Source organism: Tachyglossus aculeatus, chromosome 21 (genome assembly GCF_015852505.1).
Source record: "Tachyglossus aculeatus isolate mTacAcu1 chromosome 21, mTacAcu1.pri, whole genome shotgun sequence".
Taxonomy (NCBI): Eukaryota; Metazoa; Chordata; class Mammalia; order Monotremata; family Tachyglossidae; genus Tachyglossus; species Tachyglossus aculeatus.
In genome coordinates, this window is record NC_052086.1 from 67127463 (window position 1) to 67147568 (window position 20106).

At 44.6% G+C, this 20106-nt stretch overlaps 1 protein-coding gene across 1 annotated transcript in view; it reads right to left on the reverse strand.

Moving 5' to 3' along the window:
* The window catches only part of MOSMO (modulator of smoothened), a 59141-nt gene extending 47133 nt beyond the window's left edge, over positions 1–12008 (reverse strand). The window contains exon 1 of the mRNA XM_038763452.1: positions 11865–12008. Coding sequence (XP_038619380.1) covers positions 11865–11970 — 106 coding nt within the window. The 5' untranslated portion in view covers positions 11971–12008. The remainder of the gene's footprint in view (positions 1–11864) is intronic.
* Between the last annotated feature and the right edge of the window lie 8098 nt (positions 12009–20106).

Below are 20106 nucleotides of genomic sequence, written 5' to 3' on the forward strand. Positions count from 1 at the left end.
AAGTTCTTAGCGTAGCAAGGCAGAAACCCCCTTCCTGGGTCTAATTTATAGATGACACTTCATCTTATTGTCCCACTCAACTTGATGTATTTTGGGAACACCTCAACCATATGAGTAAGTTTCGTGTCAGAACTGGACACTGGTGATGGATTCTTCTTTCTAAATGACCTGATAAAAATCTAAATGGGACCCTAGGGCATACTGTCTTTCAGAAACTTACCCTCAACAAAGATATCCGGAATAGTGGAAGCCTATTATCCACTAGCCCATCATCCATTCACACTTGCTTCCTGATCACAAATATTAACTGATAGAAATCAAGGAAGCCGCCTGACTAGCTATAATGAAGAAGGGACTGCTCCTGAAGTCTTTCTAACCACACCATTCATTAGGCCACTGCAAGAATTCCCAAAGCACTAGAATTCCAAGATACTGCCTGTGGCCACCAGATCTTTGAGGTCTAATATTGTTAATATTTAGTCTCTCCCTAGAAAATGTGCAATGCAAGATCTGAACTGTGCAGTTAAATTGTACGGTAAACCCCTGGGACCCCAGAGTTACAAAGGCAATAACTAATGAACGACAGAGGGGAGGCAACTTGCGTATGCACAGTTCCGACCATCGTCTGGCCTAAAAAGGGATTTAAACAGGTGAATCCAGGAGACACCTTGGTGACATTACTGAGACTGCATCAATACCAGCTCATGATTTGGGTCAGGAGGCGAGGGGAAGGTTGGGAATGGGAAGTGAGGGGCTTATTGCTCTGAGGGCTAGGGATGATGCAGGTGGACTGCCAAGGATGCCCACTTTGGAGGAGCTGAGGGGAGCTGTGTGTGGAAGAAGCACGAGATTGAAAAGAGAAGGACTGCTAAAGCTCGTGGATGGCTAAGTAACCTTGGAAGATTCATGAATTTGGATATAGCTCAGGGAATGAATCCGAATCACGGACAGATATGCATTTTGCGGCTGAATTTCATTTTATGCTCTTTTACCCTTGTACTGATACAACCTTGTTGTCTGATTAAACGTGTTCAATATTGATGGTATCTTATGATTTTACTTAATGCTTGAACAACCTTTCTTTAACTGTATCAAAATACTTATTGCTCTTCTTATATAAAGAGAGAAAGGCAGTGAATTTTGTGTACTGAGCATCTATGACCAAACTGGGACCCCCACAAGTGGAAGTTTGTGTGGAACAGGGGCAGTTAGTATTCAGAAAATCCTACGAGCCAAGCTAACAGTCCCAGCATTGAACAGGATCAGAGAGCAGATATCCAACCAACTCTCAAGCCTTTCTTCAGCTACGAAATTTCATAAAGTACACTCCTGAGTGCTTAGTACAGTGCTCCGCAGACAGTAAGCCCTCAATAAATACCAGCGCTTGATTCATTTACCTGAGACATTTCAAGAGTGCTCTATCTACGAAACACTCTGGAAGGATTGTGGAAGGCCAAGGACCTTGAGATTACAGCAAACTCCAATGGTTCAGGTTGGAAAAAATTCCTGGCTGATGCAGGCAAAAGGAAGGCTTGGCAGAAAGCAGGTGAATCTTTGGGGTGGAGGGTTTAGCAAAGGAATGCCAGGGGTGATTAGCTCTATGAAAGCGTGAAACAAAGACCATAAACAAGTCACACTAGGAGACTGAAACAAGTCAAACTAATAGTAATAGCATACTATTGATAATGAGCACTTGGGAAAAACAGAATAATGACAGTGTAATAATAATGATGGTATTTGTTAAGCGCTTACTATGGGCCAAACACAGTTCTAAGGGTGTATCCAGTGCATTGGTGAGGCTCCTGGGTTTAAAGCACACATAGGCTAAATGGGGCAGAAGACAGCCTTCTAAAGTCAGAACACATTTCTAAAATGAGAAAAGGAACTAGGACATCATCTTCAATCCGCGTGAAACAAATGAAGTGGAACACAATCTTAATTTTGTAGGAACAATCAACCAATCACATTTACTGAGTGCTTACTGTTTGCAGAGCACTGTACTAAACACTTGGGAGAGTATGGTGTAGCAATATAACAGAGTTGGTAGACCCAGTCTGTGTCCAACACGAGCTTACAGTCTAGAGGGGGAAACAGACATTAATATAAATAAATACATATGTGAGGATGGAGGTGGTAAATAAAGGGAGCAAATCAGGGCAACACAGAAGGGAATGGGAGAAGAAGAAATGACGGAAGGCCTCTTGGAGGAGATGTGCCTTCAACAAGGCTTTGAAGATGGGGAGAGTAATTGTCTGTCCCATATGGACAGGGAGGGCATTCCAGGACAGAGGCAGGACATGGGCAAGAGGTCGGCAGCAAGATAAATGATATCACAGTACCGTAAACAGGTTGTCTTAATAAGAGGAGTGAAGTATGAATGCTGACTTATAGAAGAGCAGCAAGGTGAGGTAGGAGTGGGCAAGATGATTGATGGTAAGGTGTTTTTCTTTGACGTGGAGGTGGATGGGCCCACTGGACGTTCTTGATGAGTGGGGAAACAATATGGTTCCTTCCTCTCGTAACCCAAATTAAAAGGCAGGTTAAACTAGGAAATCATCCAAATTTTGACCATTGTCTGACAGAAGAGTTGATGGCCAAAGGCTCTTTTGAATCAGGAAATCTTTCTTATGCTGAGCCAGGAAACCCGTAGAATTATGACAATTGAACAACCAGGTATCAATGAATCTCAATATTCAATGCTTGTACACCAAGACGGCCAATATGGCCACACTTGGAGGGCACAGAACACTCCACCAGAGACCCTTCAAGCCCTGAACACAAAATCAGAAGACAGAAGCACCACACTATTAATCAGTAGCAAAGTCAGGCACACTAGAGTTCTAAACTGACAACCTTCCTGAAGATGTCTGGTAAAGCTTAGATGAAATTGACCAAAGTGGTTCAACAAATTCTTTCTTTCTCACTTACCCGCTACTCATCAGCCCAAGTTCTAAGCCCCTCCCACGCAAACTTTCTCTCTGTTCTTTGCTGTCCAGCTTTGTGCCTTTGGCTTCTAATTCTGGGATATATATATATATATATATATATATATATATAATATATATATATATATATAAGGTATATAAGACCCTACAACATAAGACAAGACATGGAATGAAACAAAACCAAAAGAGTGCTTGGTAAAAATCTGGGCTGGACCACAGCTTGTAAATAAACTGTACTGACAATGGAAGGGAAGTAAATTTCATGTTTTCATAAAGTACCACAAATAAGTGAAGCTATACGTGCAAAATTTACAAGCTGCATATTGTCATTCTTGTCACTACACACCCTAATTTCCGGGGCTATTACAGGAAAGGTATAAAACAAGGTCACTGTGTGAATAATTATCCCTCCATGTTGCATGATTAAAATGTAATTTAAATTCAACAATAACAATTTCACAAACATCAACACTTTATTACTTGTTTGAGTAGCACCCATAAGATTAAATACGGCAATGCTAAAACGTACATCAGAATGAGGGAACTGAAAGGATGAAAATTCACTTGCAAAGTTTCTTTCAGAATCTGGCAATTTTGTATTACAACCCAGTCTCTTCAAGACAACTAGAATAGTTCTATCCTGTAAGTTGAAATAAGATGTAGAGTTATGCTGTTTGGCAAGGGTTCCAAGCAGAAAAAAACAAAAATCTTACCCATTTCAAAGTAGACTTTCAGACACTGAGAGGGGGAAAAAAAGACTAGTTATTTATAAAGTCAAGTTATCCCTTTTGATCCTCAACCAATCGGAAAGCTTTACAAACTCTCAACTCCTACACAATACATCTTCAAAATAAATTCTGAGCCAAAAGAGCTGCTCAGTGCATCCTGTTTCAATGCCTCTACCTGCAGGAAACACTCCAACTGTTGAAACCAGGATAAATTAGACTTGAAAAAGACAATGAAATGTCACAGTCGGCTAAAAAAAGTCACAAGAAAATCCAAGAGAGTAATATCTTATGAAACCTCTTCTATTAATTCCAGAAAAATATACATTTGGCTTCTCATTTTTCCTATGTGTGTGTGTCACATTAGCCACTAAGTAAACAATGTATACAGCTATATTCTCTCCCTTCCTCCCTCCCTCGGAAACAGCTTGACTTCAGACACATTCAAGTACAGACCCAAATGGGACACTATTTGGAAAACCTAATCAATTAAAACTAACCTTTCATTTCAGGAACTAAATACGCACCAAGGAGCCAGGAAAAGAAAACAAACCAAAAAACATACTGAGTTGGCTGGGAAGGTCAAGATAAGGCAAGACTTAGCTCCTTCCCACATCCAATTATGCCTAGAACTGAAAGCCGTTTGGCAAGTGCTTCAACAAGTGGGCAAATCTGATGAGTGCAGTGGCCCTCCTGATTCTCCCATATTTCTTTCCCTGTCTTTACTTCCTCATGTCAATTCCCATTAATTACACATTCATAGGTCTGTTCTGTGTCCATGGTCCCAAATTCCTCTCCTCCACAACCGTTGTGGACTGAAATGCTCACCAGCTGTCCTCCTAGCTGCCTCCCTTCATCCAAAGGTTGTTAATGCTGCTGACAATGGAGCCTGCATATGGTTGGTGGAATCCTTCCAGAGAAGAGGCATGCTGGGGCAGGGGATGCTACAGCATTTTATCTTTTGTGGACCCAAACCATTTGGTCAACTTCAATCTCTCTGAAACAATACCTTCCTCTTCACAGAGATGATCAAGGTGGCACTAAGAGAAATCAGAGCAATGATCTACAGGTCAGCACAGTCAAGCTCTCCCTCTCCCCACTACATATTAAAGCAATTTCTCCCTTTTGCTTCCCCAACACTCTCCACTGCTCAGGCCACCTCATAGAAGGAGTAGCGTGGAAGCAGCAAGGTCTTCTAGATGGAGCACAGGCCTGGGAATCAGAGGACCTGGGCTCCGCCACTCCACTGCGCTCCGCCACTTGTCTGCTGTGTGACCTTGGACAAATCACTTAACTTCCCTGTGACTCAGTTACCTGATCTTTAAAATAAGAATGAAGAGGGTGAGCCCTAGGTGGGACCTGGACTGTGTCCAACATGATTAGCTTGATTTCGCCCTCACCATTTAGCACATAGCACACACTTAAAAAGACACCATTAAAAAACACAGAGCAATGGGAGTAGAGGTCGGCAGCACAGCTCTCCAGGGTCCTCGGAGTTTCCTGGGTACCTTCGACGCACAGATCTTTGAGGGAATCACGCGCTGCCACATCCAAAAGTAAACTAGAAGCCGTGTGGCAGGACCGCCAGGGACCCGGGGTGCCCCAGCTGGTGCCACATCTCTGAACTGCAGGGGCATTGTGAAGGGCAGCTGGATTACGGGCCGGGTGCAATGCTGTCCTGGCCTCTCAAACGATCTTCCTGACTCTACAGAACAGACGCAGCAATTTCAAAAACTTAGCTTACTGCCTGCCAATTTTCAGCTGAATTTAAAGTGAGACTTTATGTTAACCCCCTGCAAAGAGCTAACCTCAGAAACTACTGAATGAAATGTGATCCATAAGCAGGACATCAAGTAATTTGAAAACGACAGTCTCTGCTGACAGACCCATAATTCTCCCTAACATATAAAAATTATATCCACTTGATGAATTTAGACTTCTCCAATTGAGTAACACCTATTTCTAACTCTCCAGTTAAGTCCAATTAAAGGGAAATGATAACACTAGTTAATGTTTCAAAAGTAATTTATCACATATATGCATGTTCTGGCATGATAAGGGTATATAAATACCTTTAAAATACCTTTATCATACCAGAGCATCTCTGCCAATTCTGCTGTCACCACAACAGCTACTGAAAAAAGGTTTATTATTTAGTAGTTTTCAATCAAGTGGAGAGAGGGGAAAAAATGAAGCAGCATCTTATTACTACGCTCTTTTGATATTGCATTTTTTCATTTCCTAATGATGATTTTACCGAGGGACCTGAACTAAAGTTCAGCCTCTAAGAGATTAAAGAAGAAAGAGATTTTAAAGTGTGTAAAGTTATTCACCTCAATTCGAGTAAAAAAACCAAAACAGGATGTATTATTATTTGGAAGATGCACACTGTTCTGTTTTATAAAACAATCCGGCTCCTCTGAGGATAAAGCAAATGGAAAGAATTCAGGTTAGGAACCAGAATATCCTTGCTGCCGAAGAAACCACTAATCTTACAAAAAGGATCAACACCCAAATGTCTGGGACAATTTAGGATGGTGCAGAGCTACACAAAGACAGTGGAATAAGACTTGATTAGATGATTTGGGGACAATCATTAGTTCATTCTAAAAAACATTAGACTGAAGATCTCAAGAGAAGGAACTCTTTCACTTCTTTGTCCCCTCCCAAGTACTTAGTGGGGCACTGCACAAAGTAAGTGCTCAATAAATAATGATGGTGATGACGAGAGGATTGAAGACTGTTGTAATTCTGAGAATCTAACATGGAAAAGGATATCTCTACAGGAAACCTCAAGAGTTTATATCCAAATCATGCTCCATCACCAAAACACACTTAGAGAAATCATTTAAATTACGAATATTTACCCAGCATTTCCTTGAAAAATTGATTCATCCTTTCATTTTAAGAAATAACGATGGCAGAGAAATTGGGTGAAGCATAAGGGAAGAAGGATGCCACATCGGAGTTGGAATCCAGATCTCCCTCTTCCGTATCTAGACAAAGCCTCCACCCTCTGTGGGGCTTTCACCTAATCTAAAATGGATAGAAACATTTGCACAGAAAAAGGAACGACCCATCGATGAAGATTTTCGTTTGAGAAGACAAACCATTCCCGGAAACTTAACCCCCACTTTCAGAGCATCAGGACAGGAAAACTAGGATGGGAACTAGCCATACTACTCTATTCAAAAGAGAAAAGATTTACCAAAGAAATGAGGAAAATCCGATTTTTCAATGCCACTCAATTCCAAAAAACAGCTTTTTAAAAATTTTAAATCAAATAATGCCACCCTGTCCACCCATGAGATTCATTCAATACGAGTAGAGCAATCATAATTAGCAGCCATGATGGCAGTGCCAATCTGTATATATTTTTGCAGCGTAGGAAACATGTAAAGTCTCCGGGGTGCATCACATTTTAAAACCCTTTCCCACCATTCTGTAACAGGTTAATTCATCATGACTTCTGAAATTCCATCTCCAAGAGATGCAAGATCACTGTCCCTCCTGAGTTAACAAGCCCAGAAATCTATGATGTTTTGTTCTTTCCTGTGTATTTAGATTATTAAGATGAAAAAAACAACAGGTCTGAAACTCAGTCCACATTCCTTCAGCAACAGCTGGTCTGCCTGGATTCCAAGACTGACTTGCTCAGCTTTCCATGTTTCAATTTTAATTGCCTCAACTGAAGAAGGAACTTCCATTTCCATGTCTAACAAAACATCGACCCACAAAGCCAACACATTCTCAGTCACCTCTGTGCTGTTAAGGGATACCAAATTTACCTTCCATACCATAATCTCTGGGTTTGTTTGTTCTGCCTGAGGCTGTCTTACTGCAAAGAATATTCATTAGCAACTTCTAGCTCACCTTTCTTCAACTCAAGGAAGAGGATAGGGCAGTACTTAGAAAGGCAAAGTCAATTTTAATTAGTTTCTAGCTCTCTCCAATCTTTTTAGGTAAGTTTTCATTCCTGATATTAGAGCTCCATAATCATACACTGAGTTTTTTTTATCTTTTCATATGAAATTAATCATGCTTATATTACATATACTTGCTACTTTTATCTCAAAAAGCTTCAGTTTTGGCTTTATGATTTTTTTTTTCGGCCGGGGGAAGCAGCAGTCCTCACAGTCCAAAACAGACAAGATGCATGATGAGGTCAGAAACAGCAATGGGCCAAATACCGGTCATTTTCATTGCAACTATACAGACTGATTAATGTGGCTAAGAGCAAAATCTCTGCATCCAAAAGCCAACTGTATTACGCTTGAGTTCCAGAGCACTCAAATCCTTCCTGCACTGTTTTTCACTTAGAGACTTGCTAAAGGTGATTAGCAAAGAAAAGCCACACGATTCCTAAAAGTGCTATTCTAACAAGCAATACATTTGATGGCATGATTTTGTGTTACTAGACTCTCAGGTCTGAATTTAAAGAGGAAAATAACAACAGCCCAGCAACACTTTTTTTCTTTTGTGAAGAGCTAAAAATACCTTACTCGATAAATAGTAAATAATAGCTGGCACTTTACAAGGAGTTCTGACAAAGTAGTTTAACACCTGCGGGGCAAAATCGCTTCTGCTTCTCACGGTGGAACTCTTCCCTCAAAAGCAAAAAGAAATCATCAGAAGTCCATTCGAGGCATCTCCTCTGCCTTTTTTTTTTTCCTAACTGCATTCATCCTTTAACGTTGATAGCCCTTAAGTCAATTCCTTTCTGCTGTTTATATTATTAACCAGAAAATGCAAATAGTCTAATCCCCTCCCACGGTAGGCCACACAGTTTATTACTTCGGGCTTGGACCCTTCCTGGCGAGCGGTCGCCTTGCCCTCTTGCCCATCCTATGGAAAACTCTTGTGGCTCCCAGTAGGCAACCCTTGCTCTTCTAATGGGTTTTTTAATTGCGTAACTACCATTAAGCGCTGTAAAGCGTTTTGCGATCCACTGGAATGAAAGATGCTCCATAAAACGGGGTTTATTATTAGTAGTATTATAGCTCCCGGGCCTGGAATAAAGCAAAATTATAACCACATACACTTCAAAGGGAGGGCAAGATCGGCAGCCACATGCGTTTCAAACTCTGCCAAGGGGCAGGGGCTGTGCGGAGGGTTCCGATCTGTCGCCCCGGAGCAACAAACTGTAAAATGGGGTTAATCAATCAATCAATCGTATTTACTGAGCGCTTACTGTGTGCAGAGCAATGTACTAAGCGCTTGGAAAGTACAATTCGGCAACACATAACAGATAGAGAAGCAGCGTGGCTGAGTGGAAAGAGCCCGGGCTTTGGAGTCAGAGGTCATGGGTTCCAATCCCGGCTCCGCCAATTGTCAGCTGGGTGACTTTGGGCAAGTCACTTCATTTCTCCGTGCTTCTTCCCTCATCTGCAAAATGGGGATTAAGACTGTGAGCCCCCCTGTGGAACAACCTGATCACCTTGGAACCTCCCCCCAGCGTTTGGAGCAGTGCTTTGCACATAGTAAGCGCTTAATAAATGTCATTATTATTACTATTACTATTATTAGATAAGGACAACAGCCCAGCAGGACAACAGGATCAAGACTGTGAGCCCCATGTGGGACAACCTGATTACCTTGTATTCATTCAATCGCATTTATTGAGCGCTTACTGTGTGCAGAGCACTGTACTAAGCACTTGTATCCCCTCTAAGCGTTTAGAAGAGTGCTTGGCACATACTAAGCGCTTAACAAATACCAGTATTATTACTATTATTTTTCATAACCGGTAACCCGGGGCTCGCCTGCCCCCCATGGCTCTGAGCAGGATCAAGACTGTGAGCCCCATGTGGGACAACCTGATTACCTTGTATCCCCTCCCAGCGTTTAGAACATTGCTTGGCACATAGTAAGCGCTTAACACATGCCATTATTATTATTGTTATTATTATTAATAGCCGGTCGCCCTGGAGCTTGCCCACCCCCCATGGCTCCGAGCAGGATTCATTCATTCATTCATTCAAGTGTATGTATTGAGTGCTTACTGTGTGCAGAGCACTGTACTAAGCGCTTGGGAAGTACAAGTTGGCAACACAAACTTGGGGGGCTCACCCGCCCCCCATGGCTCCAGGCAGGATCAAGACTGTGAGCCCCATGTGGGACAACCTGATTACCCTGTATTCACTCATTCATTCAATCGTATTGACTAAGTGCTTACTGTGTGCAGAGCACTGTACTAAGCACTTGGGAAGTACAAGTTGGCAACACAAACTTGGGGGGCTCGCCCGCACCTCATGGCTCCGAGCAGGATCAAGATTGTGAGCCCCATGTGGGACAACCTGATTACCTTGCATTCATTCATTCATTCGTATTTATTGAGTGCTTACTGTGTGCAGAGCACTGTACTAAACGCTTGGGAAGTACAAGTTGGCAACACAAACTTGGGGGGCTCACCCGCCCCCCATAGCTCCGAGCAGGATCAAGACTGTGAGCCCCAGGTGGGACAACCTGATTACCTTGCATTCATTCATTCATTCAATCGTATTTACTGAGTGCTTACTGTGTGCAGAGTACTGGACTAAGCGCTTGGGAAGTCCAAGTCGGCAACATATAGAGACGGTCCCTATATGTGTGTATCCCCTCCCAGTGCTTGGCACATAGTAATCACACAGGAGGCCTTCCCTGACTGAGCCCCTTCCTTCCTCTTCCCCTCGTCCCCATCTCCATCCCCCCCATCTTACCTCCTTCCCTTCCCCACAGCACCTGTATATATGTGTATATATACATATATATATATTTGTACATATTTATTACTCTATTTATTTTACTTGTACATATCTATTCTATTTATTTTATTTTGTTATTATGTTTGGTTTTGTTCTCTGTCTCCCCCTCTTAGACTGTGAGCCCACTGTTGGGTAGGGACCGTCTCTAGATGTGGCCAACCTGGACTTCCCAAGCGCTTAGTCCAGTGCTCTGTACCCAGTAAGCGCTCGATAAATACGATTGAATGAATGAATACTATTCTATTTATTTTATTCTGTTAATACGTTTTGTTCCCCGTCTCCCTCCTTCTAGACTGTGAGCCCGCTGTCGGGTAGGGACCGTCTCTCTATGTTGCCGACTTGTACTTCCCAAGCGCTTAGTCCACTGCTCTGCACCCAGTAAGCGCTCGATAAAAACGACTGAATGAACGAATACTATTCTATTTATTTTATTCTGTTAATACGTTTTGTTCCCTGTCTCCCTCCTTCTAGACTGTGAGCCCGCTGTTGGGTAGGGACCGTCTCTAGATGTTGCCAACTTGGACTTCCCAAGCGCTTAGTCCAGTGCTCTGCACTCAGTAAGCGCTCGACAAATACGACTGAATGAACGAATACTATTCTATTTATTTTATTCTGTTAATACGTTTTGTTCCCCGTCTCCCCCCTCCTAGACTGTGAGCCCGCTGTCGGGTAGGGACTGTCTCTAGATGTTGCCAACTTGGACTTCCCAAGCGCTTAGTCCGGTGCTCCGCACTCAGTAAGCGCTCGACAAATACGACTGAATGAACGAATACTATTCTATTTATTTTATTTTGTTAATACGTTCTGATTTGTCGTCTGTCTCCCCCCTCCTAGACTGTGAGGCCACTGTTGGGTAGGGACTGTCTCTAGATGTTGCCAACTTGGACTTCCCAAGCGCTTAGTCCGGTGCTCCGCACCCAGTAAGCGCTCGACAAATACGACTGAATGAATGAATACCATTCTATTTATTTTGTTAATACGTTCTGCTTTGTCGTCTGCCTCCCCCCTCCTAGCCTGTGAGCCCGCTGTTGGGTAGGGACCGTCTACGTTGCCAACTTGGGCTTCCCAAGCGCTTAGGCCGGTGCTCTGCAATCAATCACTCGTCTTTATTGAGCGCTTACTATGTGCAGGGCGCTGGACTAAGCGCTTGGGAAGTCCAAGTCGGCAACGTATAGAGACAGGCCCTACCCAACAGTGGGCTCGCAGTCTAATGTAATGTAATAATGGCATTTGTTAAGCGCTTACTATGTGCAAAGCACTGTTCTAAGCGCTGGCACTGTTCTAAGCGCAGTCTAAGAGGGGACTGGGGGCTCTGCCGCTTAGGATAAATACGATGGACTGACCGGTGAACCAACCCCACTGACCCCACTGTTACGAGCGTTATTTTTCCCAACCCGGTGGCCCAGGGGGGTGCGGGCGTCCCCCCCCACCCCCACCCCCGCCGCGCTCACCGGCGGACTCCCCGGTGTTGATCCAGTCCGGGTTGGCGACGCTGGCGATGGCGAAGATGTCGGCGGCCAGAAAGAGACATCCTGAGATGATGGTCAGTTTATCCATCGCCCCCGCGGGCCGCGGCCTCGCTCACACCGCCCGCGCCATGGGCCGCCCGCCCGCCCGCCTCAGGCAGCACGAGCGGCCTCCCCGCGCCTCAGCCGCCCGACCCGGAAGTACTCCCCCCCTGACCCGGAAGTGAACCCCCCCCCGCCGCCGGCCTCGCGCGGCCCGTCGCCTCAGCGGCCTCCCTTCCTTCCCTCATTCATTCAATCGTATTGATTGAGCGCTTACCGTGTGCGGAGCACCGGGCCGAGCGCTTGGGAAGGACAAGTCGGCACCGTAGACAGTCCATAAATTCATTCAATCAGTCGTATTCATCAATCATCAATCAATCGTATTTATTGAGCGCTTACTATGCGCGGAGCGCTGGACCAAGCGCTTGGGAAGTCCAAGTTGGCAACATCTAGAGACGGTCCCTACCCAACGGCGGGCTCGCAGTCTAAAAGGGGGAGACGGAGAACAAAACCAAACATACTAACAAAGTGAAATAAATAGAATAGATAGGTACAAGCAAAATAAATAAATAGAGTGATAAATATGTACAACCATATATACGTATATACAGGTGCTGTGGGGAAGGGAAGGAGGTAAGACGGGGGGATGGAGAGGGGGACGAGGGGGAGACTGACTCATACGACTGATTCATTCGTATTCATTCGTATACCTGTATATATGTATATATGGTTGTACATATTTATTACTCTATTTATTTTACTTGTACATTTCTATCCCATTTATTTCATTTTGTTGGTACGTTTGGTTCCCTTCTCTGTCTCCCCCTTGGAGACTGTGAGCCCGCTGTTGGGTCGGGACTGTCTCTATATGTTGCCATATCTCAGTAGGCCCTGCTGATAGCTCACCTCCTCCAGGAGGCCTTCCCAGACTGAGCCCCTTCTTTCCTCTCCCCCTCGTCCCCCTCTCCATCCCCCCGTCTTACCTCCTTCCCTTCCCCACAGCACCTGTATATATGTATATATGCTTGTACATATTTATTACTCTATTTATTTATTCATTTATTTATTTTGCTTGTACATTTCTATCCTACTTATTTTATTTTGTTGGTATGTTTGGTTCTGTTCTCTGTCTCCCCCTTTTAGACTGTGAGCCCACTGTTGGGTAGGGACTGTCTCTATGTGATGCCAATTTGTACTTCCCAAGCGCTTAGTACAGTGCTCTGCACATAGTAAGCGCTCAATAAATACGATTGATTGATTGATTGCCAGTTTGGACTTCCCAAGCGCTTAGTCCAGCGCTCTGCACAGAGTAAGCGCTCAATAAATACGATTGATTGATTGATTGATTCATCGGGCGCTTACTGTGTGCAGAGCGCTTTTAGACTGCGAGCCCGCTGTGGGGGTAGGGACTGTCTCTATGTGTTGCCAGTTTGGACTTCCCAAGCGCTTAGTCCAGTGCTCTGCACACAGTAAGCGCTCAATAAATACGATTGATTGATTGATTGATTGATTCATCGGGCGCTTACTGTGTGCAGGGCGCTTTTAGACCGCGAGCCCACTGTGGGGGTAGGGACCGTCTCTATGTGTTGCCAGTTTGGACTTCCCAAGCGCTTAGTCCAGCGCTCTGCACATAGTAAGCGCTCAATAAATACGATTGATTGATTGATTGATTGATTCATCGGGCGCTTACTGTGTGCAGGGCGCTTTTAGACTGCGAGCCCGCTGTTGGGTCGGGACTGTCTCTCTATGTTGCCAGTTTGGACTTCCCAAGCGCTTAGTCCAGTGCTCTGCACAGAGGAAGCGCTCAATAAATACGATTGATGATGATGATGATGGGCTGAGCGCTTGGGAAGTCCAAGTCGGCAGCATAGAGAGACGGTCCCTACCCCCACGGCAGGCTCGCGGCCTAGAAGGGGGAGACAGACAACAAAACAAAACATATTAACAAAATAAAATAGAATAAATATGTACAAGCAAAGTAAATAAATACATAAATAAATCGATAGAGCAATAAATTCATTCAATCAGTCGTATTCATCGGGTGCTCACTGTGTGCGGAGCACTGGGCTAAGCACTTGGGAAGTCCAAGTCGGCAACATATAGAGACGGTCCCTACCCCCATGGCGGGCTCGAGGCCTAGAAGGGGGAGACGGACAACGAAACCAAACATATTGACAAAATAAAATAAATAGAATAAATATGTACAAGCAAAGTAAATAAATAAATGGATAGAGCAATAAATTCGTTCAATCAGTCGTATTCATCGGGCGCTTACTGTGTGCCCAGCACTGGACTAAGCGCTTGGGAAGTCCAAGCCGGCAGCACATAGAGACAGTCCCTACCCCCACAGCGGGCTCGCGGTCTAGAAGGGGGAGACAGAGAACAAAACAAAACATATTAACAAAATAAAATAAATAGAATATGTACAAGCAAAATAAATAAATAAATAAATAAATCGATAAAGCAATAAATTCATTCAATCAGTCGTATTCATCGGGCGCTCACTGTGTGCCCAGGACTGGACTAAGCGCTTGGGAAGTCCAAGTTGGCAACATAGAGACGGTCAATCAATCAATCACTCAATCGTATTTATTGAGCGCCTACTGTGTGCAGAGCACTGGACCGAGCGCTTGGGAAGTCCAAGTTGGCAGCATATAGAGACGGTCCCTACCCCCACAGCGGGCTCGCGGCCTAGAAGGGGGAGACAGACAACGAAACCAAACATATTAACAAAATAAAATACATAGAATAAATATGTACAAGCAAAGTAAATAAATCGATAGAGCAATAAATTCGTTCAATCAGTCGTATTCATCGGGCGCTTACTGTGTGCCCAGCACTGGGCTAAGCACTTGGGAAGTCCAAGTCGGCAGCATATAGAGACGGTCCCTACCCCCACAGCGGGCTCATGGCCTAGAAGGGGGAGAAAGACAACGAAACAAAACGTATTAACAAAATAAAATAAATAGAATAGATATGTACAAGCAAAATAAATAAATAAATCGATAGAGCAATAAATTCATTCAATCAGTCGTATTCATCAGGCGCTTACTGTGTGCCCAGCACTGGACTAAGCACTTGGGAAGTCCAAGTCGGCAGCCTATAGAGACGGTCAATCAATCAATCAATCAATCGTATTTATTGAGAGCTTACTGTGTGCAGAGCACTGGACTAAGCGCTTGGGAAGTCCAGGTTGGCGACGTATAGAGACGGTCCCTACCCAATGGCGGGCTCACAGTCTAGAAGGGGGAGACAGACAACGAAACCAAACATATTGACAAAATGAAATAAATAGAATAAATATGTACAAGTAAAATAAATAAATAAATCGATAGAGTAGTAAATTCATTCAATCATATTTATTGAGCACTTACTGTGTGCAGAGCACTGGACTAAGCGCTTGGGAAGTCCAAGTCGGCAGCATATAGAGATGGTCCCTACCCCAACGGCGGGCTCGCGGTCTAGGAGGGGGAGACAGACAACAAAACAAAACATATTAACAAAATAAAATAGAATAAATATGTACAAGCAAAGTAAATAAATCAATAGAGCAATAAATTCATTCAATCAGTCGTATTCATCGGGCGCTTACTGTGTGCCCAGCACTGGACTAAGCACTTTGGAAGTCCAAGTTGGCAACATATAGAGACGGTCCCTACCCAACGGCGGGCTCGTGGTCTAGAAGGGGGAGACAGACAACGAAACCAAACATATTAACAAAATAAAATAAATAGAATAAATATGTACAGGCAAAATCAATCAATCAATCAATAAATCGATAGAGCAATAAATTCATTCAATCAGTCGTATTCATCGGGCGCTTACTGTGTGCCCAGCACTGGACTAAGCGCTTGGGAAGTCCAAGTCGGCAGCCTATAGAGACGGTCAATCAATCAATCAATCAATCAATCGTATTTATTGAGCGCTTACTGTGTGCGGAGCACTGTACTAAGCTCTTGGGAAGTACTAGTCGGCAGCATATAGAGACGGTCCCTACCCAACAGCAGGCTCACGGTCTAGAAGGGGGAGACAGACAACAAAACAAAACATGTGGACAGGTGACAACTCATCAGAATAAATAGAAGGATTCAGTCATTCATTCAATCATATTTATCGAGCGCTTACTGTCTGCAGAGCACTGTACTAAGCTCTTGGGAAGTCCAAGTTGGCAACATCTAGAGACGGTCCCTACCCAACAGTGGGCTCACGGTCTAGAAAGGGGAGACAGACAACAAAACAAAACATGTGGACAGGTGTCAACTCATCAGAATAAATAGAAGTATTCATTCATTCAATCGCATTTATTAAGCGCTTACTGTGTGCAGAGCACTGTACTAAGTGCTTGGGAAGTACAATCAATCAATCAATTGTATTTATTGAGCACTTACTGTGTGCAGAGCACTGTACTAAGCGCTTCGGAAGTCCAAGCTGGCAACATATAGAGACAGTCCCTACCCAACAGCAGGCTCACAGTCTAAAAGGGGGAGACAGAGAACAAAACCAAACATACTAACAAAATAAAATAAATAGAATGGATAGGTACAAGTAAAATAAATAAATAAATAAATAAATAAGTAGAGTAATAAATATGTACAAACGTATATACATATATACAGGTGCTGTGGGGAAGGGAAGGAGGTAAGATGGGGGATTGAGGGGGGAAATGGGGGAGAGGAAGGAAGGGGCTCAGTCTGGGAAGGCCTCCTGGAGGAGGTGAGCTCTCAGTAGGGCCTTGAAGGGAGGAAGAGAGCTAGCTTGGCAGATGGGCAGAAGGAGGGCATTCCAGGCCAGGGGGATGACGTGGGCCGGGGGTCAACGGCGGGACAGGCGAGAACGAGGCACGGTGAGGAGATTAGCGGCAGAGGAGCGGAGGGTGCGGGCTGGGCTGGAGAAGGAGAGAAGGGAGGTGAAGCAGGAGGGGGCGAGGGGATGGACAGCCTTGAAGCCCAGGGTGAGGAGTTTCTGCCTGATGCGCAGATTGATTGGTAGCCACTGGAGAATTTCGAGGAGGGGAGTAACATGCCCAGAGCGTTTCTGGACAAAGACAATCCGGGCAGCAGCATGAAGTATGGATTGAAGTGGGGAGAGACACGAGGATGGGAGATCAGAGAGAAGGATGATGCAGTAGTCCAAACGGGATAGGATGAGAGCTTGAACGAGCAGGGTAGCGGTATGGATGGAGAGGAAAGGGCGGATCTTGGCAATGTTGCGGAGCTGAGACCGGCAGGTTTTGGTGACGGCTTGGATGTGAGGGGTGAATGAGAGAGCGGAGTCGAGGATGACACCAAGGTTGCAGGCTTGTGAGACGGAAAGGATGGTAGTGCCGTCAACAGAGATGGGAAAGTCAGGGAGAGGGCAGGGTTTGGGAGGGAATAAATTCATTCGTATTTATTGAGCGCTTATTTTCATTCATTCACTCATATTTATTGAGCGCTTCATTCAAGTGCAGAGCACTGTACTAAGCGCTTGGAAAGGACAATTCGCTACAGGTAGAGACACTCCCTACCCAACAACAGGCTCACAGTCTAGAAGGGGAAGACAGACAGCAAAACAAAACAAGTAGACAGGTGTCAATACCATCAAAATAGATAAATGCTCTCCGGCCGGACGCGGGGGCGGCGCGGGGAGGAGAAAGAGGAGGAGGAGGACTCTCAGCAAAGCACTGCACTCACCCAGGGTCTCCCTCTCCACGCTGCAGCGATGCGCTCTGCCGGCCGGAGAGCCCCATCCAACAGCTATTTCCTCTCAGGGCCTGAAGCGTGGACGCCGGGTGACGCCAAGGTTGCAATCTTGTGAGATGGGAAGGATGGTCGTGCCGTCCACACTGACGGGAAAGTCAGGGAGGGGACAGGGTTTGGGAGGGAAGATAAGGAGCTCAGTCTTGGACATGTTGGGTTTTAGGTGGCGGGCGGATATCCAGGTGGAGATGTCCTGAAGGCAGGCAGAGATACGAGCCTGGAGGGAGCGGGGGAGAACAGGGAAGGAGATGTAGATAGAGAACAGGCATTGAATCTCTATTTTAAAGATGAAAAAACTGAGACCCAGAAAAGTTAAGTGACTTGCCTAAGGTCATACAGCAGGCAAGTAATGGAGGCACAATTAGAACGCAGGTCTTCTGTCTCCCAGGCCTACGCTCTTTCCATCCCTAAAGAAACCCAGAAGCCTTCCCTGACTAACTTTTCTCTTCCCTATCCTATTCACCCTTCATTCTGCACTGCCTTTGCACTTGGGTCTATACCCATTAAGCACACCCTGAGCCAACATAGCACTTAAGTAGATATCCCTGTATTCTGCTCCTTCCCCTATCTGTAATTTTTTTAGAGTCTGCTTCCTCACTAGCCTAAAATTTCCTTGAGGGCAGGGATCTTATCTACCAACACTACTGTACTGTACTCCTTTAAGCACTTAGTACAGTGTTCTGTACAGAGTAAGCACTCAGTAAGTACCGTGGATTGATTCATAGAAGCTTTTCCAACCCTTGAATAATTTTCATCATTCTTATCTAGACTGTCTCTAGTTTCTTCACATGTTTTCCAAAAGGCAGTGACCCAAATTGAACAAGCATAGCGTGGCTCAGTGGAAAGAGCGTGGGCTTTGGAGTCAGAGGTCATGGGTTCAAATCCCGGCTCCGCCAACTGTCAGCTGTGTGACTTTGGGCAAGTCACTTAACTTCTCTGTGCCCCAATTACCTCATCTTTAAAATGGGGATTAAAACCGTGAGCCCCCCCATGGGACAACCTGATCACCTTGTAACCTCCCCAGTGCTTAGAACAGTGCTTTGCACATAGTAAGTGCTTAACAAATACCATTATTATTATTATTATTATTGTTTAGCAGAAGGTTCTACGTTTGTGAGGGCACCATAGCCACCGAACCCACCTTGTTTCCCCCCTTAGGATCATAAAGATTGGTCATCATCATAGAAGCAGCACAGCATACCGGATTGAGCACAGGGGAGTCCGAAGGTTGTGGATTCTAATCCCGGCTCTTCCACTGGTCTGCTTTGTGACCTCAGACAAGTCACTTCACTTCTCTGTGCCTCAGTTACCTCATCTGTGAAACGGGGAGCGAGACTGTGACCCCCGTGTGGGATGGGGACTGTATCCAACCCAATTTGCTTGTATCGACCCCAGTGCTTAGTACGGTGCCTGGCACACAGTAAGTGCTTAACAAATGCTGCAATTATTCCTATCATCATCATCATTAATGGTATTTATCGAGCGCTTACCGTGTGCAGAGCACTTTACTAAGTACTTGGGAGGGTACGGTACAACAGAGTTGGTAGAAGCGTTCCCTTCCCATAATGAGCGTACAGTCTAGTAAATGTCTCACTCAACATCAGCGTACAACCCGCATAGGGACACAGCAAGAACTGCTACTGCGGAGGATACACGCATGCTGTGTTCCACTGCCACAGAACATACCCAGACCCCAATCAAGCTTCTCATAATACAATCCGTTTTCCCAAAACACGTGTTTTCCCTCCGCATTTTGTACAGCATGTGCTACTGGGAAATCAGGGAAAGTCGTTCCAGCAACACAGGCCTGGATACAGGGGGATGCGATGTCAGAAAAGAGTTGCGTGCATGCATACGATTTTGGTCAAAGTGTGCCCACTTCAACACAAGCCTCTTCAGAGTGGGTTTCTTCAGGAACACAGCCCCCATATTATAAGAAAACTGAACATGCATGCTGCTGGCTACAGAGGGAGAGGGCAAGAAAATGTAGGTGGCTCGCCATAACCTATTTACCACTACTGAAAAAAACCCTCAAACATAATGTCTTGCTAATGGTGCAATACCCCCATTTAATGCTAATAAAAGTGTAATGCCTGTAGGTGAACAAAATAGTATCAATCCATCAGTGGTATCACAGGACCAAAATTTTGTTTAAATTACTTAGGCTATCATTTTAATAGATTATTTTCTATTAGTCCTGCAAGTGGGATGAGGGTTGTAATTAGAAGGAAGTAAAGGGTTGAAGCGAGTTGGCTATCAATCTATCGGTGGTATCTATTGAGTGCTTACAATGTGCAGAGCACTTTGCTAAGCACTTGAAAAGAACAATTCAATCGAGTTGATAGTCATAATCCCTAGACAAAAGCAAAAACAGAAATAGCACCAGCACTTCAACCTGATTTGCTTGTATCCACTCCAACACTTAGTACAGTGCCCAGCACATAATA